The sequence below is a fragment of the Peromyscus maniculatus genome, chromosome 15 (genome assembly GCF_049852395.1).
Source record: "Peromyscus maniculatus bairdii isolate BWxNUB_F1_BW_parent chromosome 15, HU_Pman_BW_mat_3.1, whole genome shotgun sequence".
NCBI classification, from domain to species: Eukaryota; Metazoa; Chordata; class Mammalia; order Rodentia; family Cricetidae; genus Peromyscus; species Peromyscus maniculatus.
Genome location: NC_134866.1, coordinates 29727754 through 29755646, shown reverse-complemented (window position 1 = coordinate 29755646; position 27893 = coordinate 29727754). Strand labels below are relative to the sequence as shown.

General features: G+C 39.8%; 1 protein-coding gene across 3 annotated transcripts in view; it reads left to right on the top strand.

Moving 5' to 3' along the window:
* Nucleotides 1–27672, top strand: part of LOC143268650 (UDP-glucuronosyltransferase 3A2-like) — a 48038-nt gene extending 20366 nt beyond the window's left edge. For 2 of the 3 annotated variants that reach the window (XM_076551782.1, XM_076551781.1), the window contains 5 exons: nucleotides 1878–1992; nucleotides 20019–20550; nucleotides 23574–23805; nucleotides 25095–25314; nucleotides 26834–27672. In XM_076551782.1, the coding sequence (XP_076407897.1) occupies nucleotides 1878–1992; nucleotides 20019–20550; nucleotides 23574–23805; nucleotides 25095–25314; nucleotides 26834–27110 (1376 nt within the window). In that variant the 3' untranslated portion in view covers nucleotides 27111–27672. The remainder of the gene's footprint in view (nucleotides 1–1877; nucleotides 1993–20018; nucleotides 20551–23573; nucleotides 23806–25094; nucleotides 25315–26833) is intronic. The other variant, XM_076551783.1, reaches the window with a different exon arrangement.
* Nucleotides 27673–27893: the final 221 nt, after the last annotated feature.

The following is a 27893-nucleotide window of genomic DNA, read 5'->3' as shown; positions in this document are numbered from 1 at the left end:
ACCAGAATTGTCAAAGAGAATGACAATTTTGAGAGGTCTAAGGCTAAAATCAAGCTCGAAGTGAACCTATGATTGTGTTGTAATGATTCTGTGGGTGCTTTTCCATGCAACATCATTAATAGCATTTTTTATCTGTAGATATGGAATCAGTAGGGATATAAAGGGCATTTTCCAGGATCTTTTGTCACTGTTATCTGTGTTGAGTGGGCATCAATATTCAGTTGGATCTATTAATTGGATATTATGTCGTACAGAGTAGTGATCCTAACTATTTACTATGAGCACTACTCCCTTGCAGACACAAAGGTGAGAGTCCTTCCACAGAGGACACACATTCATAGTGAATGCTGCAATCTACAATCATGACTGAGTCTGAGATTCTAATATGAGATTGGGTTGAGACACGTGATTCATCAACAATGCAAAGGAAATCCCAATCCTATATTCTGTCTTCAAATACTAATAGAAACTACAGGGAGTCTCATGTGAGGATACTGTTGTTGGCTTACTTGCCTTGATTTGAAATTCTTACCAACATCAAGAATGGATGCATTGAGATTTTTCCTGTAAATGAGAAATATAGATTGAAATTGTCAGGAGTTAAACTTCAATACTGCAATCAGACTTTTAATTAATACATGAGTAATAAGGACAAGTGCCAGAGTGGCCAGTTAAGGAATGGTGGCCTTTTTCTTTCTTTCTTTCTTTCTTTCTTTCTTTCTTTCTTTCTTTCTTTCTTTCTTTCTTTCTTTCTTTCCTTCCTTCTTTCTTTTTCTTTTCTCCTCTCTCTCCCTCCCTCCCTCCCTCCCTCCCTTCCTTTCTTTTTTTTTGAACAAGCATTTTGCCAAAAGCTAGAGCCCTTGAATTTTCAAACAAACCTCAAACAAACATGGAAACAACACTCTGTTCTGGCATCTGTTTATTCTCCAAGCGCTTGGCTGCCTCAAGAAACAGGTTTGTGAGTTGAAAGCCAATGGGGCCCCAAAACATGACCCAGCCGCAAATCAAAGAAACAAATAACCAAACTCCAAACATGAAATGAACAGCAACAAAAAGGCAAGCAAGCAAATCAACACTTTGCATATTTCATTTTAATTTTTGTATGAAATTCAGGGACTCTGCAGTCAAACTGACTTATAGTTAACTATAAACTCTAACCCACTATAGTGACAAAGTAATGAATAATTTTAGACTGTTTTCCTTTATACTTTCTCACATGTAAAATGAAAAATGATAGCTGTGTCTTTAAATGAAAGCTGTTGCTAGAATTTTACATTACTGTAGACTATATAAATGTTCTTGTATTATTGTAAAGTCTCAATAAATGTGGTGATAATTTTTTGTGCTCTAACAAATAAAGTTTGCTGGAGATCAGTGTGTGGAGCTAGCCACTAGTTAACCACAGAAGCCAGCCGGTGGTGGCACACACCATTAATCCCAGCACTTGGGATCTCATGCCTTTGATCCTAGTACTTGGGATTCACATGCCTTTAATCCCAGTACTAGGGAGGTGGAGACAGGAAGTGATATGGCTGGGTGGAGAGAGGAATATAAGGGAGGAGAAGACAGGAGCTTGGCCCTTTCAGGCTGAGGAGCTGGCAAGGTAAGAGGTGGCTGTGGCTTGCTCCTTGTCTCTCTGATCATTCAGCATTTACCCCAGTATCTGGCTCCAGGTTTTTAGTCTGATCAGTTAAGATTTATACTACAAATAAATATTGCTGGATTACAGAATTGAATGGATCAAAAGAACAAAATCACTGAAGAAGAAAAGCCAAATTTCTGCACTGATATAAAATTAAATTAATTATATTTATCCCCATAATAATGTGTGGTATATTATGATAAATTTAAATTTTACTCAATTGATGTTTTCTTAGAATTTAAAGTGGAGAAAACATCATACCAGGTTATCAACTGGCATCTATCTGAAGATAAGCAAAAAGAAATTGATAATAGAAGACAACTCCTTGTAGAAGAATTAGTTCATTACAGGTAACTTGTTTCAATTCTTGGAACCAAATATTGCTAATCAAATATTATGCTCACATGATGCTTTGAGTGAATTTAAGAGAAATGATGACTGGGTGAATTGGTAGATGTGAGGATGGTTTTTGTTTGGTGGTGCATGGGGGATGACTGACAACTTGATAAATCATAGGATAATCCATAGAAAGTGGAAGATGAGCCGTCTAGGCCTTGTTTTTTACCTGTCATCTGTGCATGTCATCAATGAAGTCAACTTCTCTATTCAGGGAAGGAGAAGCCACCTTCTTCCATCTACCTTGTCACCTTCTTACATAAGTTCCTTAATGGAGGAAGTCACTTGACATGGCTGGACCATGCTTTGGTCCTTTTCCTGTTAAACTCATTTAAAAGCTTTCCTTCTTCCTTTTTATTGAAAGCAGTTCTTTTTCTCATATGATATATCCTGATACCAGTTTCCCTTCCTTCTATCCTCCCAATTTCTCCCCACCATCCTCCCACCCAGATCCACTCAATTTCTGTCCCTGTGTCACTATCAGAAACCTAACAATATTCTGAGGGATAATAATAAAATATAATAACATAAAAGCAAAAATATCTAGCCAGGCAGTGGTGGCACACGCCTTTAATCCCAGCACTTGGGAGGCAGAGCCAGGCAGATCTCTGTGAGTTCGAGGCCAGCCTGGGCTACCAAATGAGTTCCAGGAAAGGCACAAAGGTACACAGAGAAACCCTGTCTCAAAAAACAAAAAACAAACAAACAAAGCAAAAATATCAAACCCTATTTGGACAAGAAAAAACAAAGAAAAGGAAAAGAGTGCAAGAGAAGGCACAAGAATCAGAGACCTACTTTTGTACATACTCATAAATCCTATAAAAATCACTAAATTTTCCTCATATTGATTTAGAGGTCCTTATTTTCTTGAGGTGGCCCATACCCTCTGGTTCTTTCACTGCCTCCTATTTCTCTGGGTTCCCTAACCACCAAAGGGAGAGAATTGATGGAGACATCCCAGTTAGAGTTGAGTGTTCCAAGATCTCTCATACTCTGCATAATATCTGGCTATGGGTCTCTATATTTGTTCCCATCTGTTATAGCAGGAAGCTTCTCTGATTATGTCTGAACAAGGCCCTTATCTACCAGTATTGCAAAATGCCTTTAGAAGTCATTTCATTGCTACATTTCTTGTCTTGTTTTTATAGACCAATATTATTTGGTTTTACCCTAGGTCCTTGGGCTATTTAGTTTCAGGTTCTTGATCACCCATGCAATGTTTGGTATGTTTCATCTCATGGAGTGGATTTAAAGTCAGATCAGTTAGTGGTTGGTTACTCCTACAAGCTTTGTGCCTCCATTGGCCTAGAACATCTTGCAGGCAGGACACCATTGTAGATCACTGGTTTTGTGACTGGCTTGGTGTTTATGTTTCTATTTTGGTACTGTGCAGATTATGTTTCTGTACCAAAGATGCTAGAACCTCAGCTCTATCTAGGCAACAGCTCACTTTCTCCATGTTCAATGGTCTGTGTATGTGTTGTCTTCAGCAATAGAGTCTTGCTGTCAGTTTGTGGAGAGTAACCTATAGTTTTGGCAACTGCCTGTTGTTTTGCGGGGACTTCTGTGGGACCCCTTTGTCCAAATCTCAATTAGGCTGACTCAATTATGGTACTGGAAGTTCGTTTGGTGGCAGGAGATGGCGAGTTGGGACTCTGTCTTGTTCATCATTTGGCAATTGTATTGAGATCACCTTCATATATGTATACATTTAGCAAGTGTCTATTATAATAGGTTTCCATTCTACCCCTAAAATGTCCATTTATTTTATCTGTGTCTCCCTGTATTCCCTCCCTCATCACTCTCCTCCCATCCCACTTGATACACCCATCCCAGACCCTCTCTTCTATCCAATAACTATCTAGTCTATTTTCCTTTCTTAATGAGTTTCCCCATTCATGTGGTCCCTTACTCTACACCGAACCTCTGTGGTTCTATGAATTGTATCTTGGTTATCATTGACTTAACAGCTAATGGTCAGATGTTTGTTTAAAATATTTCAATGGCTAGGTCATACAGATGAGTCTGAGGCTTTTAGTCTTTGACTACAGAACCTCCTTTGTCTTCTATATGGATGACAAGTATAGATTTGTCCCTAAGTTAATTTCCTTTTGTCGCTAGAGTTTTCCTGCCTTGCCCACAGTCAGGACAAATCTCTTTCACCCGCCAGTCCCACAGCCGCTCAGACCCAACCAAGTAAACACAGAGACTTATATTGCTTACAAACTGTATGGCCGTGGCAGGCTTCTTGTTAACTATTCTTATATCTTAAAGTAACGCATTTCTACAAATCTATACCTTGCCACGTGGCTCGTGGCTTACCAGCATCTTCACATGCTGCTTATCCTAGCAGTGGCTGGCAGCGTCTCCTTCTGCCTTCCTGTTCTTTTATTTCTCCTCTCTGTTAGTCCCGCCTATACTTCCTGCCTAGCCACGACCAATCAGGTTTTATTTATTGACCAATCAGAGCAACTTGACATACAGACCATCCCCCAGTACAGCCAAGTGCAGACCATCTCAGACACCTGCACTCAGGCCCATGGTCCTAATCATCCTCTATGCAAACCTGCTGGGTAATGCCACAAGGAACCCAAGAAGGGCTCCCACAGGACATACATTAACATCCCACAGCATCCTTTTTTAATATTTAAAATTTTTTCTTTTCTTTTTATTAAGAGATTTTTCTATTCATTTTACATATCACCACAGATTCTCCTGTTCTTCCTCCTCCCAACTCCCAGCCTTCATCGCTCAACCTACCCCTCCTTCCCACCTCTTCCAAGGCAAGTTCTCCCCTGGGGAGTCAGCAGAGCCTGGTATCTTCAGTTCAGGCAGGTCCAGTCCCCTCCTCCCTGCACCAAGATTGAGCAAAGTGTCTCACTAGGTATCCAAAACCCAGCTCATGCAGTAAGGACAGGTCACTGTCTCACTGCCTGGGGGCCTCCTAAACAGTTCAATCTAAACAACTGTCTCACTTATCCAGAGGGCCTAGTCCGGTTCCATGCAGGTTCCTCAGCTATTGATTCTCGGTTCATGTGTTTCCACTAGATTGGCTAATTGTCTCTGTCCTTTTTCCAATCATGGTCTCGATATATCTTGCTCATATAATCCCTCTTCTCTCTCATCGATTGGAGTCCTGGTGCTTTGCCTGTGGCTTGCCCATGGATCTCTGCATCTGCTTCCATCAGTAACTGGATGACGGTTCTATCATGACAGTTAGGGTGTTTGGCCATCCAATCATCAGAGTAGGTCAGCTCAGACACCATCTCGATGACCATTGGTGGTAGTCTATAGTGGAGTCATCTTTTTTGGATTCCTGGCGACCTCTCTAGCACTCTGATTCTTCCTATTCCCATTTTGTTTTCATTTATCATGGTATTTCTTTCCTTGTTCTCCTACTTTGTTCCAGATCCAGCTAGGACATCATGCTTCCCAGAGATCTCTTTCCCCCAATCCTTGCCCTCCATTAACCCACCCCCTCACCCCAAGTTTGCTCATTTTGATCTCATCCCTTATTCTGTTGCTGGGTGATCCCTGTGTCTTTCCTAGGCTCTTCTTTATTAGGTAGCCTTCATGGTGCTGTGAGTTGTAGTCTGATTATCCTTTGCTTTACATCTAGTGTCCACTTATGAGTGAGTACATACCATGTTTGTCTTTCTGAGTATGGGTTTCCTCACTCAGGATGATATATTTTAGTTCCAACCATTTGCCCGCAAACCATATGATGTCATTGCTTTTCTCTGCTGAGTAGTACTCTATTTTTTTTTTTTTTGGTTTTTTCGAGACAGAGTTTCTCTGTGTAGCTTTGCGCCTTTCCTGGAACTCGCTTTGGAGACCAGGCTGGCCTCGAACTCACAGAGATCCACCTGCCTCTGCCTCCCGAGTGCTGGGATTAAAGGCGTGCGCCACCACCGCCCGGCTGAGTAGTACTCTATTGAGTATATGTGCCACATTTTCTTTATCCATTCTTCAGTTGAAGGGCATCTAGTTTGTTTCCAGGTTCTGGCTATTACAAATAATGCTGCTATGAACATAGCTGAGCATGTGTCCTTGTGGTATGATTGAGTATTCCTCAGTTATGTGCCCAAGAGTGGTATAGCTGGATCTTGAGAGTGATTGATTCCCAATTTTCTTTTTTTTAATAATTATTTTAGTTTTACATATCAGCCATGGATTGCCCTGTCCTCCCTCCTCCCACCCCCTACTTTTCTCCCCTGATCCTCCCCCATTCCCACCGCCTCCAAGGCAAGGTCTCCCCTGGGGATTCAGCTCAGCCTGGTAGATTCAGCTGAGGCAGGTCCAGTCCCCTCCATACTATACCAAGGCTGAGCAAAATGTCTCAGCATAGGCCCTAGGTTCCAGAAAGCCAGCTCATGCACTAAGGACAGATCCTGTCCCACTGCCTGAGGGCCTCCTAAATAGTTCAAGCTAATCAACTGTCTCACTTATTCAGAGGACCTGATCCAGTTTCATGGGGGCTCCTCAGCTATTGATTCATAGTTCATGTGTTTCCTCTAGTCTGGCCATTTGTCCCAGTGCTTTTTCCAATCATGGTCTCAATATCTCTTGCTCATATAATCCCTCCTCTCTCTCGCCAATTGGAATCCTCAAGCTCCATCTGGGGCTTGGCCATGGATCTCTGCATCTACTTCCATCAGTCACTGAATGAGGGTTCTATCATGACAATTGGGGTGTTCGGCCATCAGATCAACAGAGTAGGTCAGCTCAGGCTTTCTCTTGACCATTGCCAGTAGTCTATTGTGGAGGTATTTTTGTGGATTTCTGGGGACATCTCTAGCACTCTGATTCTTCCTATTCCCATGGGGTCTTCATTATCCCAGCACTTGGGAGGCAGAGGCATGTAGATTTCTGTGAGTTTTAGACCAGCCTGGCCTACAGAATGAGATCCTTGACAGGCACCAAACCTACACAGAGAAACCCTGTCTCAAAAAACAAACAAACAAACAAACAAACAAACAAACAAGCAAAAGGCTCTCTACATGAGCAACCTGGACATGGGGTCGGGGGTAATGGAGGGCAAGGGTCTGGGGAAAGAAAGCTTAGGGGAGCGGGATGTCCTAGCTGGATCAGGAACAGAGTGGGTGAACAAGGAAAGAGATTCCCAATTTTTTGAGAAAGCGCCATACTGATTTCCAAAGGGGCTGTACCAGTTTGTATTCTCACCAACAGCGTAGGAGTGTTCCCCTTGCTCCACATCCTCTTCAACATAAGTTGTCTTCAGTGATTTTGATCTTAGTCATTCTGATGCGTGTAAGGTGGTATCTCAGAGTTGTTTTGATTTGCATTTCCCTGATGACTAAGGATGTTGAGCAATTCCTTAAATGTCTTTCAGCCATTTGATCTTCTTCTGTTGAGATTACTATGTTTAGCTCTAGAGCCCATTTTTTAATTGGGCTGTTAGGTATTTTGATGTCTCAATTTTTGGGTTCTTTATATATTCTGGATATCAGCCCTCTGTCAGATGTGGGGTTGGTGAAGATATTTTCCCATTCTGTAGGCTGTTGTTTTGTATTATTGACTGAGTCTTTTGCTCTGCAAAAGCTTCTCAGTTTCAAGAGGTCCCATTTATTAATTGTTGCTCTCAGGGTCTATGCTACAGGTGCTATATTTAGGAAGTAATCCCTGGTGCCAATGCATTCAAGACTACTTCCTACTTTCTCTTCTTTTTTATTTTATAATTTAATTTAATTTTATGTATCAGCCAGAGATTGCCTTGTTCTCCTCCCTCCAGCCCCCTCCCCCTGCACCTTACTCCCAGCCTACCCCCCATTCCCATCTCTTCCAGGGCAAAGACTCCCCTAAGGATTGAGTTCAACCTGGTAGATTCAGTTCAGGCAGGTCCAGTCCCCTCCTCCCAGGCTGTGCCAAGTGTCCCTGTATAAGCCCCAGGTTTCAAACAGTCAACTCATGCACTGAGTACAGGACCCGGTCCCATTGACTGGATGCCTTTCTCTTCTTTCAGGTTCCGAGTAACTGGATTTATGTTGAGATCTTTGACCTATTTGGACTTAAGTTTTGTGCACAATGACAGATATGAGTCTATTTGCAGTCTTCTACATATTGACATTTAGTTATGCCAGCACCATTTGTTGAAGATGCTTTCTTTTTTCCATTGTACAGTTTTGGCTTCTTTGTCAAAAATTAGGTGTTTATACATGCAGATTAATGTCAGGGTCCTCAATTCAGTTCCAGTGGTCTACATGTCAGTTTTATACCAGTACCAAGTTGTTTTTATTACTGTAGCTCTATAGTAGAGCTTGAAGTCAGAGATCATGATGCCTCCAGAGTTTGCTTTATTGTACAGGATTCTTTTGGCTATCCTGGATTTTTTGTTTTTCCATATAAAGTTGAGTATTGTTCTTTCCAGGTCTGTGAAGAATTGTGTTGGGATTTTGATGGGGATTGCATTGAATCTGTAGATTGCTTTTGGTAAAGTTGCCATGTTTACTATGTTAATTCTACTTATCCATGAGCATGGGAGATCTTTGCATATTCTGACATCTTCTTCATTTTTTTTTCAGGGACTTAAAGTTCTTGTGATACAGGTCCTTTGCTTGCTTAGTTAGAGTTACCCCCAAGTTTTTTTTTTATATCATTAGTGGCTATTGTAAAGAGTGATGTTACTCTGATTTCTTTCTCAGCTCTTTTGTCATTTGAATGTAGGAGGGCTAAGGATTTTTTTTAGTTAATCTTGTAAATCACCACATTACTGAAGGTGTTTATCAGCTGTAAGAGTTCCTTGGTTGAATTTTTGGGGTCACTCATATATAATAACATGTCATCTGCAAATAGGGAAAGTTTGACTTCTTCCTTTCCAAGTCGTATCCCCCTGATCTCCTTATGTTGTCTTATTGCTATAGCTAGAACTTCAAGTACTATATTGAACAAATATGGGGAGAGTGGACAGCTTTGTCTTGTTCCTGATTTTATTGGAACCACTTTGAGTTTCTCTCCATTTACTTTGATGTTGGCTGTTGGCTTGCTGTAAATTGCCTTTATTTTGTTTAGGTATGTTCCCTCTACTCCTGATCTCTCCAAGATCTTTATCATGAAGGGGTGTTGGATTTTGTCAAATGCCTTTTCTGCATCTAGTGAGATGATCATGTGGTGTTTTTTATTGATTATATGGTGTATTACATTGACAGATTTTCTTATGTTGAACCATCCTTGCATGCCTGGGATGAAACCTGCTTGATCATGGTGGATAATTGTTTTGATGTGTTGTTGGAGTCTGTTTGCCAGTATTTCATTGAGTATTTTTGCATCTATGTTCATGAGGGAGATTGGTCTGTAGTTCTCTTTCATTGTTGCATCTTTGTTTGGCTTGGGAATCAGAGTAACTGTAGCCTCATGGAAGGAGTTTGGTAATGTTCCTTCTGTTTCTATTATGTGGAACAATTTAGAGAGTATTGGTATTAACTCTTCTTTGAAGATCTGCTAGTATTCTGCACTGAAATCATCTGCTCCTGTGCTTTTTTTGGTTGGGAGACTTTTAATGACTGATTCTATTTCCTTAGGGGGTTATTGGACAATTTAAATAGTTCATCTTGTCTTGACTAAATTTAGGTGTGTGGTACTTATTCAGAAAACTGTCCATTTCTTTTAGATTTTCCAGTTTTTTGGAGTAGAGGTTTTTTAAGTATGACCTGATGATTCTCTGGATTTCCTCAGTGTTCATTGTTATGTCTTTCTTTTTATTTCTGATTTTGCTAATTTGGATGCTCTCTCTCTCTCTGCCTTTTTTTAGTCTGGATAAGGGCTTGTTTATCTTGTTGATTTTCTCAAAGAAGCAACTCTTTGTTTCATTAATTATTTGTATAGTTCTTTGTTTCTATTTTATTGATTTCAGCTCTCAATTTGATTATATCATGGAGTCGGTTACTCCTGAGTGACTTTGCTTCTTCTTGTTCTAGAGCTTTCAGGTGTACTGTTAAGTCACTAGTGTGAGATTTCTCCCACTTCTTTATGCAAGCCTTTAATGCTATGAATTTTCCTCTTAGTACAGCTTTCATAGTGTCCCATAAGTGTGGGTATGTGGTATATTTGTTTTCATTGGTTTCTAGGAAGTCTTTAATTTCTTTCTTTATTTCTTCCTTGACCCATTGGTGATTCAGTTGAGCATTATACAGTTTCCATGAGATTGTAGGATTGCTGTAGTTTTTGTTGTTGTTGAAATCTGATAGAATACAGGAGGTTATTCCAATTTTTTGTATCTGTTGAGATTTGCATTGTGGCCAAGTATGTGGTCCATTTTAGAGAAGTGCTGAGAAGAAGGTATATTCTTTTTTGTTAGGATGGAATGTTCTGTAGATATCAATTAAGTCCATTTGAGTCATAATATCAGTTATGCACCTTATTTCTCTGTTAAGTTTTGATTTGGCAGATCTGTTCAGTGGTGAGAGTGAGATGTTGAAATCTCCCACTATTAATGTGTGAGGTTATATGTGTGATTTAAGCTTTAGTAATGTTTCTTTTACATATGTGGGTGCCCTTGTGTTTGGCGCATAAATGTTCAGAATTGAAACTTCATCTTGGTGGATCTTTCCTGTATGTAATGCCCTTCTTGATCTCTTTTGATTGATTTTAGTTTGAAGTCTACTTTGCTGGATATTAGTATAGCTACACTAGTTTTCTTCTTAAGACCATTTGATTGGTAAGACTTTTCCCAGTCTTTTATTCTTAGGTAGTGTCTATATTTGAATTTGAGGTGTGTTTCTTGTATGCAGCAGAAAGATGGGTCCTGCTTTCGTTTCCATTCTGTAAGCCTATGTCTTTTTATAGGTGAATTAAGTCCATTGATATTAAGGGATATTAATGACCAGTGACTGTTAGTTCCTCTTATCCTTTGATGGTAGTGTGTGTGTATTTCTCTTCTTTGGGGTTTACTGCTGTGGAGTTATCTATTGCCTGTGTTTCATTGGTGTATCTGACTTCCTTAGGTTAGTATTTTCCTTCTAGTGCTTTCTGTAGGGCTGGATATATGGATAGGCATTGTTTTAGTCTGTCTTTGTCTTGGAATGTCTTGTTTACTCCGTCTAAGGTGATTGAAAGTTTTGCTGGGTATATAAGTTTAGGCTGGCATCCATGGTCTCTTAGTGTCTGCATTACATCTGTCCAAGTCCTTTTGGCTTTCAAAGTCTCCATTGAGAAGTCAGGTGTTATTCTGATGAGTCTGACTTTATAAGTCACTTGGCCTTTTTCCTTTGCTGCTCTTAATATTCTTTCTTTATTCTGTATGTTTAATGGTTTAATTATTGTGTAGCAAGGGGACTTTTTGGGGGAGTCTAGTCTGTTTGGTGTTCTATAGGCTTCTTGTATCTTCACAGGTATTTCCTTCTTTAAATCGGGAAAGTTTTCTTCTATGATCTTCTTGAATATATTTTCTGTGCCTTTGAGTTGGTATTCTTCTCCTTCTGTCCTTATTATTCTTAGATTTGGCCTTTTCATGGTGTCCCAGATTTCCTGGATGTTTTGTGTTATGACTTTTGTGGCTTCAGTATTTTCTTTGATTGATGAATCTATTTCCCCTATTGTATCCTCTACACCAGAGATTCTGTCTTCTATCTTTTGTATTCTGTTGGTTATAGCTGCATCTGCATTTCCTGTTCATTTACTCAGTTTTTCTATTTCCAGCGTTCCCTTTGTTTGTGTCTTCTTTATCGTTTCTATTTCATTTTTCAGGTCTTGAACTGTTTCCCTCACATGTTTAATTGCTTTTTCATGGTTTTCTTGGCTTTCTTTAAGGGATTTATTGATTTCTTCCAATTTGTAATTTTTCTTTTCCTCTATTTCTTCATTGATTTCTTCCAATTTTTTTGTTGTCTTTTCGTCAATTTAAGTTTTCATTTTTTCTTGAAAGGCTTCTAGCATCTTCATGATGTTATATTTAGGGTCACTTTCTTCTACTTCTTTTACATTGTGATATTCAGGTCTTGCTGTTGGAGGATGTGTGGCTTCTGGTGATGCCGTATTGCTGTTAATGTTGTTGTATGTAATTTTGCATTGATGTCTGCCCATCTCCTCCTCTAATAGGTGTAAGTGGTGCCTGTGTCTGAGCAAGTTGCTATTGGTCCACTCTCTGCTTGTTGTGTGTGTGTCTCAGGGGCCCCCTCTGGTTCCAATCTTAGTTCTTGGTCTCATTGGAGCAGGCAGATTTTGTGTCTCCAGGAGCTGCTCTTGGGTCAACCCTAACTTGTTGATTCTGTGACTCATGAGCCATTTTTGGTCTTATCAGGAACCTTGGTCCAGTCAGAGATGACAGACTCTGTGTTTCAGGAAGCCTTTCTTGGTCCAATGAGAGGTGGAAGATTCTACATCTCAGACAGCCACTCTTCCTCTAATGAGGGGTGGCAGATTCCCTGTCTCAGGAGGTTACTCTCATTTCAATGAGAGCTCTTTGTCCTATGAGAGATGGCAGTTTGGTTTCTGTGCCTCGGGAAGTGGCTGGGGTCTCAGGCAGGTGGGTATGGGGGCAGGGTGTGTAGCTTGCAGGGTCGGGTGTGGGATCTTGATGAGGGGAGCCTTCCTGCAGGAGCCCTGCCTGCTGGCCAGCAACTGGGACAGAGCTCCTCAGTGGTTCCTGGGGATGGGCTGTGTTCCAGGAATGGGTCCAAGGGGCAGGACTCTCTGGGTATGAGCAGAGTCACTCACCTCTTGGTCCAGTGAGAGCTTGTGGTTTGCTTTCTGTGCCTCAGGATGTGGCTGGGTTCTCAGGCAGATGGGTATGGGGCCAGGGCATGGAGATTGCCGTGTCCAGTGGGGGGTCTTCGTGAGTCAGGGGGCCTTGCCTAGGTGCCTTGCCTTCTGGCCAGCAACTGGAACACAGCTGGGCAGGGGATCTGGGCGATGGGCTGTTTCTTAGTTAGTTTCATTGGTCTCACTCATCTCTCTCTTAGAAAATTCAACTTAATACTCAAGATGGTACTCACAGCATCATGATTGTTTTTAGAAATATTTCTTACTCGAAGAATTAAAGATCACATATCTTTTGTCATATATTTGAAAGAAATCAAATTGCACTTTAGGCTAACATGGTTGTTATTTATTTACATTTTTGACATATGTATTGTATTTTCTTTTCAAGCTTGAACTCTTAAGGTGTGGTTCAAATTACAGGCAAAATACAGTCAAGTTGATGAGAATAGTTACTTCTTGAGAATTTTTACTCCCAGCACTCTGGAGGCAGAGCCAGGAGGATCTTTGTGAGTTTAAGGCCAGCCTGGTCTACAGAGTGAGTTCCAGGAAAGGTGCAAAGCTACACAGAGTATCCCTGTGTCAAAAAGAAAAAAAAAAACAAAAAAGGAGAGAATTTTTACAATTGATTTACTTTAAAGGGATTAACATTCTACTACAGGTATTTAGTGATTATTATATAAAATATGTAAAAATGGAATTTAGGTGATAAATATTAATTATGCCATATTTTGATCTACATTCCATTATTATAACAGAACAACTCAATTTGGGTGAGTTTATAATGAAAAGAAGCTTATTCAGGTTATTGTTGTGGAAGTTCAAACTCATGGTGTCAACAACAGTCAGGGTGATTGAAAGCATCATGACAATGGCAACATAATGGCTTAAGAATGTGTGACTTGAAAAGTCAAGAGAAGAGAAAGAACAGGTTTATGTCTCCCATAGAAGTTAACTCAAAGGACTATTTGAACCATCTATAGGGTAAGAATTTCTAATAACCTTCTACAAAGATGTCCTCCTAAAGATCCCACTATATCTACATAGCCACATTGGGCACCAACTCTCTGACAGATGAACATTTGAAGACAAATGATCAGAGAGGTAAAAGGGTATATATGAATATATATCAATTTATTCATGGATGCTAAGGGAAAACAGATGCACATATATAGGATAAGGTAGATCCAGTTGCAGAATCCTTCTGTTTTGCCCATGGATGAATTGAACAGCCCTCTAGTCTCTGGCCACACAAAGAGAGAGAAAGTACACACTCCATCCTCAGTTTTAAACAGTCACATAACCAGAAAAAAATGCCTCTATTGAGCCAGATATCCCAAGGTCATTAGCAGTGTGAATTCCCACAACAGACAAACCACAGCTCTTTTGACTTGAAGTGGAGTTTAAAAGTGAGCAATAGCAAGCCAGCCTCTGGGCTCCATCTTGTGGATCTTTTCACATAGGATGATATGGTTAACCCACCATATTGCTTATCTGCAAAGCATTGATGTGGAAAATTCCCGGGAAAAGTGCTGTAGGCAAGAGTCATCAGTACAATGACTAAAGTTGAAGACAGTCTTCAGTGTCAGTTTGAGCAGTAGAAGTTGTAAATTCTAACAATAAGCTTCCAATCACATTTATCTTTCCCATTAGAAAGCTAAGTTTGTATATAAAGTAATAGGCTTTGCTATTGACTTTTTAGAAAACATAAATGCCAGTATCTTTTGTTCTTGGTTCCCTCCTTCTTCCATAGCACTATTCCATGATACATGTATCTCTTTTGATGACTTTGTTATGTACTCTCATTGCCTCCTTTCTAATTTCATCACCTAAAAAGGCACACACACACACACACACACACACACACACACACCCTTATGTTTAGGTTTCATATATAAGAGAAAAAAATGTGTGGGCTTTATATTTTATTTTTCTAACTGCTTAGTTTCTAGGCAGCAACTTGAAACATGATCTTGTTATTCCAATATTATCATTGGAAAGTTCCTTTGTGGGATAAATCATTAATGCAAAGATACGCAGAATTAAAAGAAATTGTGGGAGGCCAGTTCCAATTTTTTAAAGGGTTCCAATGAGGAGAAGAGAGGAATAAAAAACATTTTAGATAGAAAGATATCAAAGAGGAGAAAGACAGAAACACCGGATAGCTTTGGGAAGACCTGAATCAAAATCCAGCAGCCCCTTCTGCCTCTTCAAAAAGGCTTTTTATAACAATGCCAAGGGGCAGAGCAGAAGACCTCCTTCTTGCCATTAAAGCACACATCACAGTTAAGTGAGAAGCTTCCAAACACCTGGTAACCATGTCCATGGTCTGATCATTCCCTTATGCATCCCTACTGGCTAGAACAAGCTCAGATCCCACTAGGAAACTTCTGTGGGTCTCCAAAACTCTCCCTTCTTAATATTTTAGAGGGTCCCTTGGACTCCTCAGATAGACTTGCCTTAGGTCATTCTTCTCTAGTCAGCCTTACCCTTCCTTGAGATACCCTTTCCATCAAGCATACTACTCTGTCTTAGGTTGGAAGCTAGCAAGAAGAATGTTACCTGTCCATGACTACCAGCCTCTGGCAGGGGGAAGTACAGAACTTAACTCAGCTTTAAATCAGGTCTCTAAGAGCTTGCAAATAGTTGAAAAAACCACAGCAATTCCTAGGGCTGCCACGCCCCCACCCCCAGTAAAGGAGTAGAGGATGACTAAGAGGAATTTCCTTTTTGAATGGGTCTAAGATGTTTATAACAGCCTTAACTTTGCCAAGCCCTTTTTATACATTAATAATCTCTTGATTCAAGTGCATTAAACAAATCAATAAACTACTGATGAAACTGCATCAAACTTGGAGACTCACTTAGCTTCACCAAATCATGGTTCATTAATATCACCAGGTTAACTAGTGTGAATATTCTATACATTCTCGTCTGAATTTTACTAGTCTGAATATTGCTATACATATTTACAACTAGCATGAATATTACTATACATATTTACAATTCAAACTTCCATTCAAAAGCAAATTCTCTACAGGACTACTTTGCAAACTTTAGCAAACATCTAAAAGAGACGTCTTAATAGAACCATTACATTTTCTTCCAATAAGACAGAGGGTGCATGAATCATGATTAGTTACTATAGTGAACTCAAAATTGTTTCATTTCTGAGGTTTGCAAAATCTCAGAAAAGTCAGTCCTAATAATAGACTTAAAGTTTTCCTGAAAGTTTGAAACCAGAGCCTAATTCATTAGCAACTCTAGAGTCTTTGTATCCATTCCCTTGACCCCAGGATTTGGTGAATGCTGTAACACTCAGGACAATGCCACTCCCCCTGAGACAACTTTTCCACTGGACCTTCCTAGCCATTCCAGAACCAGTGAAAATGTGCCCAGCAGTGGATAGTCACTGGTGGTGGTGTTAGTAGTCCTTTTATCTAATTTCATTGCAGTTCTCCTGAATGCAAGAATTCAACTAAGTTCAAACAAATGTTGCTGAAACTTCATTCCCAGCTACAGAAGCAATTTCAATTAGCTCTCCCTACAGTGAAGGTGGAATTACCATACTGAGCTACATTTCTTTTCAGCTAGTAAGACTCAGAAACTGTTTCTTCAAGGATCCTTTCATTGTTTTACAGCTGGCAATCAGAAGTGGTGTGGCTCTGGGCTCTATTTCATTCCAATTTTACATTCTCAGTACTTGAACACCAAATAGTGACAAAACCTTTGTTCCAAACTTCCTCTCAGCAGTGGGAGGGGGGAGTGCTGTGGGATGGTCTGTATGTCAAATTGCTCTGATTGGTCAATAAATAAAACACTGATTGGCCAGTGGCCAGGCAGGAAGTAGGTGGGACAATGAGAGAGGAGAGTTCTGGGAAGCGGAAGGTTGAGGAGAGACACTGCAGCCACCACCAGGACAAGCAGCATGTAAAGACGCCGGTAAGCCACCAGCCATGTGGCAAGGTATAGATTTATAGAAATGGGTTAATTTAAGCTATAAGAACAGTTAGCAAGAAGCCTGCCATGGCCATACAGTTTGTAAGCAATATAAGTCTCTGTGTTTACTTGGTTGGGTCTGAGCAACTGGGGGACTGGCAGGTGACGAAGATTTGTCCTGACTGTGGGCAAGGCAGGAAAACTCTAGCTACAAATGGCGCCCAACATGGGGCAAGAGTTTCCACCTAAAACCTGAGTAAAAAGATTCTAAAACGGAGCTAAAAACAGTTCCTAGTTGTCTCTTTCAAGTTAGCAGCAGCGTGAGTGTTTGAGCTAATAGCTACTATGGCGGGTTCCTGGTGTGTGCGCTCGACCTGCAGTGTGGCGGGAATGAGGCCTCTGCAAGTGGCACATTAAGCTGTGTGGTGGATTTAGCCTTTGCTAGTACAAAACAAAAAGAGGTTTCTGGGCTACACGCTGCCTTGATATAAGCATAGACCCACTATTTCTGAGAGTTGATGGCTCCCAGAGCTGGTGGAAAACGTACCACTGCCATGTTGGGAAGCTGAAGTGGGAGGAGCCAGCAGCCACAACGCCTTTTCAGTCTTAGAAGGCTGCTGTTTAAAGCAATAGGCTCAAGGTAATATAAAACATAAGCCACATAAAGATGGCTACCACACAGAGAATCTGGATTATGTCCTCTTTGATATTTGTAACTGAAGAAAAACATTTTATTGCAAAAGCTGTTGAGATATGCCAAAATGTATATTTTAAAGGTACCTTGACTTCAAAATTTGGATATAAGGATATGTTACTTTGGAAAAGAGGTTCTGCTTTTGTTTCCACAGAAAGTCAGAGGCTATGGATTTGTTTCAGATTAAGAAACATCAGGTTTGGCCAGCCAAGACCACCTGAAAGGTCTCTGATGACACCATGGCCCAGATGATTCAACATCCAGAATCGTTTCAAGGCAACTGGCTCAGACGATACAGCCTCATGGACTACTCCATGATCCTAAAATTTTCTTTGTATCCCCATAAGATACAGCACCCCCCCTCCAGCAGGAAGTAGTAAGAGAAGCTACGCCCAAATTCCCAAATATACCAAGCTGGCTTTGGAGATGTGTAAAAGTTAAAACCTTCCTTTTTTAAAAAAAAAAGAAAAGGGGAAGTGCTGTGGGATGGTCTGTATGTCAAATTGCTCTGATTGGTCAATAAATAAAACACTGATTGGCCAGTGGCCAGGCAGGAAGTAGGTGGGACAAGGAGAGAGGAGAGTTCTGGGAAACGGAAGGCTGAGGAGAGACACTGCAGCCACCACCAGGACAAGCAGCATGTAAAGACGCCGGTAAGCCACCAGCCATGTGGCAAGGTATAGATTTATAGAAATGGGTTAATTTAAGCTATAAGAACAGTTAGCAAGAAGCCTGCCACGGCCATACAGTTTGTAAGCAATATAAGTCTCTGTGTTTACTTGCTTGGGTCTGAGCAGCTATGGGACTGGCAGGTGACGAAGATTTGTCCTGACTGTGGGCAAGGCAGGAAAACTCTAGCTACAGGGGAGGATTAGTCTCCTGCTTTCCCCAGACTGCAGGATGGAACATCAATGTCAGGAACATTGGTTCAGCTGCTCTCACTCCAACTCCTCTGGAGGAGCGTCAGCAGCTAAGGTGTCATAAGAGCTGACATTCCTCTGTTCCACACAGTGCACCAAGTGCTCAGGCAGTCATAAAGCTTCATTTGGTGACTGAGGGTACAATACCTTCCTCTTTATTTTTTGAAGCTGCATCTTAAGACTGCCATGAGCTCTTTCCACTAGGTCTTGTTCTTGATAGACTTTTATTAGCCCAATGTTTCCCTCACTTGCATCTCAGGCAAAACCCAGCTTCATTATGTGCCCTTAAGCTTTTTCTACACCCAAAGCAACTTCCTGGTGTTTGACAGTTCTGCCTTGCCATGAGCTTTAATTTTTAAAGGGTCTCAAAGCAGACTGACAAGTAGCATTAGCATTTTAATTGCCTCCCGACAGGCAAGCTATGATCATCTCTTTCCAGTCCACCACCTTAACCTTAATATAAAACTGGACATGTCTGACTGCTTCCATGGGGTTTTTCTACTCTCACTACCTCCCCACCCAAGTCCCTGTTTAGGCACCATCTGTGGGAGGCCAGCTCCCACCTTTTAAAAGGTTCCTATGAGGAGGAGAGAGGAATAAGAAACATTTTAGACAAAAAGACAGCAGAGAGGAGAAAGACAGAAACACAGGATAGCTTCTGAAATACCTGGATCAAAATCGAATGGCCCTTTCTGACTCTTCCTAAGGGCTTTTTGTAAAAAAGGGACAGGGCAAAAGATCTCTCCATTGCCATCAAAGCACACTGCACAAGCAAGTGCAGACCCTTCCAAACATCTATTAACCATGCCCATGGTCCAGTCATTCCCTTATGTAGCACTGCTGGGAAGAGGAAGCTCAGATCTCAGTAGGAAACCTCTCTGGGTCTCCACGGAAAAAATGACTTTAACATTGATGACTATAAAAAGCTGTAATCATGCAACTTACACAGATTGGTTAAGAGAGCAAGATTCTCAACAACAACAAAAAATCATTATATAACGTGAAGTAAACAGCATTATACACCAGCCCATGGAGACTGCTTCTTTGAGATCTACTATAATCCTTGATGGCTTCTAAGGCAGAAGAAAATAAACCAACACCTATGATGGACAGGAATAGATCCTTAAAGGAAATGTGATTCAAGAAGAAATAGTTTGGGAAGTAGAGCTATATCTATAGCAGAATAACTAAAGCTGAAGATTTTGAACAACAGCTGTAATTCACATGGAAATGTGGTGCAGCATTATTACCTGGAATATCCTCCCCAACTCTGATAAGCAAATATCATTAGGAAGAAAATAAATATCTCCCTGTAGTAAGGAGAGGAATAGAAAATGAATTTGTATGGGCCTATTTATTTTTAATTAAGAATATTTTATTTTATGAAAAGCAATGTGTTTTACATATTAAGTAACACTATAATTTGTATAGTGTTAAACAGGAGGAAAAAAATTCAAGCCACAGAGCCTCTTCTCATGAAATATATTAAAAATAATTTATTCTAAGTGTGTTAGGGTTTTATTTAGCTCAGCCTGCAAGACTCAAAGTCATAAGTCTATGACAAGCCTTGAACTTTTGGTACTTCTGTCTCCATTTCCAGAGTGTTGGATTATAGGCTTGCATTTGTCTAGCTGTGAAATACTTACTTTGAATGTAATAGTCTTCCAAATAGTATTAAGAAGCTCTTCAAAATATTTGTTGTTTTTTTTTATAGGTCTAACCATCACACCAATATAAAGATCTTTGAATATTTTGTGGACTTATGCAGTCACTTATTAAGCAGAAAGGACATCATGGACTCCTTAAGAAAGAAGAAATTTGACTTACTCTTTTTAGATGCAACAGATCCTTGTGTTTTCTTGATCGCTGAGAAACTTGGGAAACAATTTGTGGCCTTCCTTCCCGTGCTATTTAGCATTATAGACTACGGGGTACCAAACCCTTTGTCTTTTGTCCCAGGATTTGGTTCCAGTTTAACTGACCAAATGGACTTCTGGGCCAGAGTGAAGTACTTCCTGATGTTCCTTGATTCATCCATGAAGCAAAGAGAAATACTTTCTCAATATGACGGCATCATCCAGGAGCATTTTGCAGAAGGCTCTCGGCCAGTTTTGTCTGAACTCCCAAGGAAAGCAGAGTTGTGGTTTGTCAGCTCCGACTTTGCCTTGGATTTTGCTCATCCCATGTTTCCCAACATCATCTATGTGGGAGGCTTAACGGACAAACCTGTTAGACCAATACCTCCAGTGAGTGATAACTTATCCCTCAGTTTATCTTTCATTTGGAGGCCTGCAGTGCTTAGATGGTGTCTTAGTTAAGGTTTCTATTGCTGTAAGGAGACTCTATGACCACAGCAACACTGATACAGAAAAACATTTAAAATTTGGGTGTCTTACAGTTTCAGAAGCTTAATCCATTATTATCATGGTGGGAAACATGGTGCCATGTAGGAACAAATGATATTGGAGAGGGAGCTCAGAGTTCTACAACTTCATCCATAGGCAGCAGGAAGTGAACTGTGACATCAGGCATAGTTGAGTATAGGATACCTCAAAGCCTACCCCCACAGTGACTCACTTTCTTCAACAATGCCACACTCACTCCTACAAGGCCATACCTATTAATGGAGCCACTCCCTTTGGGGGCCATTTTATTTCAAATCACCATAGAAGAAAATTGTCACTTTGTAAAGATGTCTTGGAAGGAAGGAAGTACTCTAAGGCAACAGAAGAATTCTGAGTCTACATTTTTAGGTTTGTGAAAGTACAATGTTAGAATACCCCATGCTAAGTTTGAATACTTGGTTAGATGGTACAAAATGTGAGTTTCTTTTGTCTCTCTCTATTCCTGGCTGTGGTAGAATAACTCCTTTAGTTATTATTGATATTTCCAATTAAATTTTTGTGGCTGTGATGGTTGCCAACATAAGGAAAATCAGACTTTATATCAAAACTCTCAAAGAAGTTTAAAGACTATATATATTGAAACTTTGTGTCTATCAAACATTGCAACTATAAAAATATTACTTCAAATGTGAAATAGTTAACTTACAGAGAAATATGTCATCTATGCACAAAATATGAAAATAAGAATATGAAGAAAATGTAAGGAATTTAAAGAAGAAATAAATAATAACTTAAGACTCAACTCTACAGTTTTAGAATTAGACAACTATCCAGAAAAATTATCACCTTTAATAATACTATAGACCCAATAGAATTATTAGAAATATATAGATCATGCTTAAAATGTATTTGTAAGTGATTTTTTGTGCGTGAGTGCTTGCCCTGCAGGTATGTGTGTGCATCACATTTGTGCAAGTGCCCAGAAGAGGCCAGAAGAGGTTACTGGATCTCTTAGAGCTAGAATTACAGAGATTTGTGGTTGCTCTGTGGGAACTGAACTGTGGTCCTCTGGAAGGACAGCCAATTCTCTCAGCTGCTGAACTATCTCTCCAGTTCCGAGTGTTCATTCCAACAACAGCAGAGCACAAAATCTTCTCTAATGCGCAAAACAAATTCCTTGGTTCATGTATTACCCTTCCCACCCCCCAAAACAACCCCAAGATTTGCAAATTCTCAGATTAATGTAAACATCTCTTACCACAGTGGGATGAGTAGAAAACAACAATATGTAAAATCAAAGGGAAAAATCAAGAGGAACATTTGAAAATATTATATATAAAGGGAAAGGAGACAAAACACAATGGAAAAATGGAGTGCAATAAAAACAAGACATAGGATATAATTCATAGCTATTATTTTCTCTATTAGTACAGACAAGGTATTTGAAATTGATTATCTAACCCTATATTATAAGGCACAAATAATGATGAGATGACTAAACAGGACACTAGCAGAAAGAAGGGGCTTAAAATAATCAAAGTGTAGATGCTTGAAACAATGAATAGAAAACATTAGAATCAATAAAATCAAAAGAGTAGTATGCTGAAAAGCATTAGAGTCATTGAGAATATAAATAAGAAAGAACAACAAGATAAGTTCTAAATAAAAAAATTATCCACTATTATTTAAAACAATAAAGATTATAAGGGAATTATACAAACATGATATATCATCAAATTAGGTGATCTACATGAGTGGACATATTCCTATGCATGTGTGTTAACATAACTGACTCAAGAAAAAATAGAAATTCTTAAAGTTATGGGAATAAATTAGACTGACCAATAATAAATCTTTCATTAAGGAAGTCTGATAGAACATGGATTAACTGGTGAATTAAGTGAAACACTTAAGAATTAATGCCAGTTCCTCTATAAATATTTGTGGCACTTCCACAGGAAAGAATACTTCTCCAGCCATTCTATGAATCTATAATTACTCTGTAAGCAAAGATAGAAAACAACATCAGAGGAGAAGACATTATACCACACAGCAATTGAAGGAATTTTGTTTACTGAATTTCCAGCATGAACATAAAATAATACAAAGGATGTCAAAAATAGTTAGGAAGGATCTCAAATTATTAAAGTAAGAATGCCCTTAGCAATTGTAAACTCTGAAGATTACATTTTAAGCAGTAGAAATCAGTTATTCAAATAATATCTCGTGTATGTATTTGCTTGGAAGAGTAATCTATAAGAGCTGAAAGGTGTAGCACGAATTTTAAAAGGTCTTATTGATAAACACAAATCTGGAGCCGGGTATTAGGGTGATCACTGAATGATCAGAGAAACAGAACAATTCATCAAACCTCATCTTTAAATTCCTCGGCTCATCTTGTTTACTCAGACTGAAAGCCTCTGAGTCCTCATCAAAATGGATCTTAGGTGAACTGCTACTAAGAGCTAAAAGCTTAAAAATGCTCTAGTTCCTGGTCCTCATGCTTTATATACCTTTTTGCTTCCTGCTATCACTTCCCGGGATTAAGGACATGTGTCACTAAGCCTGGCTGTTTCCAGTGTGGCTTTGAACTCACACAAATCCAGATGAATCTCTGCCTCCAGAATGCTAGGATTAAAAGAATGTGCTACAACTGCCTAAACCTATATTTAATATAGTGGCTGTTCTGTTCTCTGACCCCCAGATAAGTTTATTGGGGTGCACAATATATCAACCACACAAAGTTACTGCTATTCAATGCAGTAACTACCCCAGACACAGCCATACAGGGACTATGAAAGTAGTTTTATCATATAGAACACAAACAACCAAAGCATGGGTTTATTTAACAACTTGTCTTGTTTCATGTCATAACTGCTATAACAAACCATTTTTTTTTTCAAATTTCTTTATGTTTATTATAGGACTTGGAAGATTTTATCATTAAGTTTGGAGAATCGGGTTTTGTCCTTGTGGCACTGGGCTCCACAGCAACAATGTATCAGACCAAAGAACTTATTACAGAGATGAACAGTGCCTTTGCTCGCCTCTCTCAAGGAGTGCTGTGGACATGTAAGGATGCTCATTGGCCTAAAGATGTCAGAATAGCTCCAAATGTCAAAATCATGGATTGGCTTCCGCAGACTGACCTTCTGGGTAAAAACTTCCTAGACTTCTTACTTTATTTCCATTAATATGCTTTGAGACTTAATAGATAACTGATGTCTGAGCACTTGCAGTTGCAGAAGAAAAGGCTGCTGATAGGTGAAGATATATGTCCAGCAGGCAGGTAGAAGGAGCTAGAGTACTTGGGAGAATCAGTCTGTGCTCTAGACTTGTCATAGCAACAACTTCCTCATCCTTTTCAACACAGACAGATCACAATTCCCTAAATAGATATGTAGTCTTGACTTAAGAGTATTTATCATTGATCACAACAACACTATCTTGACCAATATGTGATCTATAACTACTCCTTGGGCAGCTGCCACCATTTGTTGCTGCTATTCTCACAGTGATGTGAGAAATCCTTGGTATTTTTAAACACACACACACATATAGGTGTAAGCATGAAGACACATCTTGGTTGTTAGAAAGGGGCTGAAAACTCAGACACTTACAACATGGATATTGTGGGGTTGAGAACATAGAGAGATATTTCAGTACCAACCCATGTAAGCCCACAATACAATATGAAGACACTGATTTCTATAGCAACAGAATTCCCTAGAGACACTTCCCTTCAAATTTTTTGTTTCTATGTGATTTTATGGATACCTATATTTTCTATACTCAGTGGCTGAATCAGAGGTTTGTACCTAAGACTGACTCCAAAGAAGCTGGGAAATTTTTCACATAGGTCTCTGTTCAGTAAAATCATAGGTTATACAATAGGACTAAGACTTGCTTTCTAGGAAAAATGGGTAGATTTTTGTGTGAGGTATAGTTTGGGATGATTTCTTTATGATCATAAGAAATGTTTGGTAGCTTTCAATATGGAGTAACAGTCAAGACCTGTAAATGCAGAAGTTTCTGGTCTATGATCCCCTTCTGTAAGCTTCTCAAAACAGAGCCGATAACACCCATAATATAGACTTATGTGAGATCAGACGAAAAAAGTAAGAGAAGGCCAAGGTTAGACAAGTGAAGAAGAAAGCATCAGTGGAGAAGATGAGGATGAGCAGAAGGACAAAGAAACTTGCCTGGCTTGTCACTGTCCTTGTAGCTGTGCCTGGGTTCTAGGTCTTAGATAGATTTTGAATGAAGTAAGGCATCTCTCTGCAGAGAGAAGGCAGGGTATCACATGCTGGAACATTGCAAATCTCTAAAGCAACATCAGTAAATTTATTCTCCTCAGCACATTGTTATTTCTTGGGTCTGCTGCTTTACCTGGAATCTGAAACGTTGATAGTGACAGATTGGATGATCTTTCCCTGTTGCAACAGCTTATCCTAGAATTCGTCTTTTTGTCACTCACGGGGGGATGAATAGCATAATGGAGGCCATCCAGCATGGAGTACCCATGGTCGGGATTCCCTTCTTTGGAGACCAGGCTAAAAACATGGTTGTAATAGAAGCAAAGAAAATTGGTGTTTCTGTTCAGCTAGAGACACTCAAGGCAGAGACATTTGCACGTACACTAAAAGAAGTCATAGAAGACAAGAGGTATGCAGCTCTATGGGGTTGGGGTCTCTTAGGCTGAATATAGGCTTAGTATTAATTGGACTGTGTAGTCTGTATATCAATGAAACAGAATATTGTGAGATGTGTTATAATACATGTGTGATACGTGAAAGTCCTGCTTTTCCTTTGCTAATAATCCTAATTTTGGGTGAGGAGCTGAGAATATGCTTCTACCTGATGTGGTGCGATGACTTCTTATGGTCACATTATTTTTTTGATCTTTCATATTTTGGGTACCTATAATAGAATTTCAGTTGAAGCAGGAGAGATCATTGGCATGTTCTTTACATGGCCAATCTCCCTGAATCATCAAATACCTAAAGAATTTCTATTGACTCAGAAGTTAATGATCTTAGTTACTATTGTATTACTGTGAAAAGGTACTATGACCAAGGCTACATGTAAGATAAAGCATTTATTTGGTTCTTGCTTACAGTTTCAGAGGGTTAGTCCATGATCATCATGGTGGTGACTGTGTCTGCAGGATGGTACTGGAGCAATAGAAGAGAGCTCACATCTTGATCTGCAGGCAGGAGGCAGAAAGAGCAAGAATGGGCCTGGCGAGGACTTTTTTGATCCCCGCCAGTTAGAAACCTCCTCCAATAAAGTCACAGTTCTTAATTCTTCCTTAACAGTCCACCAACTGATAAGTAAACATTCAAATATATATGACTATGGGAGCCATTCTCATTCAAACTACGACAAGGACAATTGCATGGCCTTAATGGGCTGAACTTCTCTCTTCAGGGTCTTTTTGTTGAACTCACAGAACCATCTCTCCAACGTTGTCCTTAGGAGAACATGTTTTTGGCTATTACTTTTTCTGTCCTTGAGGTCACTCATCATACACTACTTTCTTTTTAACACTTTGAAAGATTTGCAATATCTCCACCATGTGTGTCATTATTGTCTGTTCCATACTAGCACATATGAAGCACGTACCATGAGGAAGCAGTGGTATCAGTTTCTACTCTGTTCCTGGGGCTCAGGACAGGTCTGTTATAATGGAACTTTTTACAAATCTAGCACAAATGCAATACTAACAGAGACAAAAAGAGGTGACCCACATATTCCTTGCCCAACCAGCACAATGATTTCATAATCAAACACGACTAAATACTCAGGTTTCAATGTCCCAATCACTTAATCAGACAGACATCATGTCACACAGGTTCACATATATTTAATGTGAGCATACCTTCAGCACAATAGGTGAAATCTTTACAGACATTAAAAATGTTTCTCTTCAAGGGTTAATTTTGATCCTTCTTGTATTAGGTTTTTCTGTTTATCTTTTCATTGAACGTTTTTTAAATTGAACTTTTAGTTGGGACTCAGGTAGACAGTGTCAACAAAAATGTATGCTAACAATTTTGTTAAAGCTGACCTATGGAAATGTACTAGAAACAAAATATGTGTGTGGGGGGGCATGTGTATACATTATAAAGTCCCAACTACTGGCACAGCACATTGGTAACACATTCTCTCTGTTTGCCCATAGGTTCAAGTCTGCAGCAATGGCTGCCAGGGCCATCTGGCGCTCTCACCCCCTGACACCTTCCCAGCGTCTGGTGGGCTGGATTGACCACATCCTACAAACAGGGGGAGGAGTACATCTCAAGCCCCATGGCTTTCAACAGCCATGGCATGTGCAGAACCTGCTGGATGTCCTATTGTTCCTGTTGGGGCTCACTCTGGGCACCTTGTGGCTGTTGAAGAAAATGCTGGGCTTGTTGCTCAGGTCCCAGGGTGTGGTCAGGAAGGAAAAGAAGTCCTAATGTTAGGGTTGGCCTGGGGAAGGATGCTGGAAATCTGGCTTTTTACATGCCTGCCCCTTCCCTAGCACAAAGAACTCCCAGGATTCTCCTCTTTCCCTCTTCCTGCTGGGGGACCTCCAGTTGTCCTCACTGTTTTCTGCCTCTTTCCTAACACTCATACAATACACTAACTGACTGGTGACTCCACTACCTGGATTGCCTGGCTCTAGTACAATCCTTTCTTTCCCAACTGTTTCTTCTCTTCACACCTTTCTGCCATTGACAGTGTTATGACAGTTTCATCCTCTCTGTGACTTCTATTCTCTGACTCTAATTTCTCATATTATTTGAGATAAAAACCCCAAATATTGGACAAATTCTACTTACTCCTTTATTTTTCTTATCTTATAATCTCTTTTAGAGTTCAGAATGCCTGGACTACTCCATTCTACTCTTCCTGTTAGGAAGGAACAGCCTCTGCTAGCATGTAATATGTACCAATTTATCTGATAATGACAACATATGAATGCCATCAATTCATTTTTCTTGGTAGAATACAAAATAAAGTTCACAGAAAATTGAAGAGTTTGGAGAAATCATTTTTGATATGACTTATATGATAGGTTTGTTTCCTTATGTGTAAAAAATTTAAATAAGTAAAGAAAAGAAAACACAGTCTATCCACTTATTGAAGTAACAGCTATGTGTCAAATCGGATAAGCCAGAGAGAATGAATTTCAATGCCGTTAAGTAAGAAGATACAAAGAGAAGCGATATACATAGCATTCTTGTTGGGATGAACTG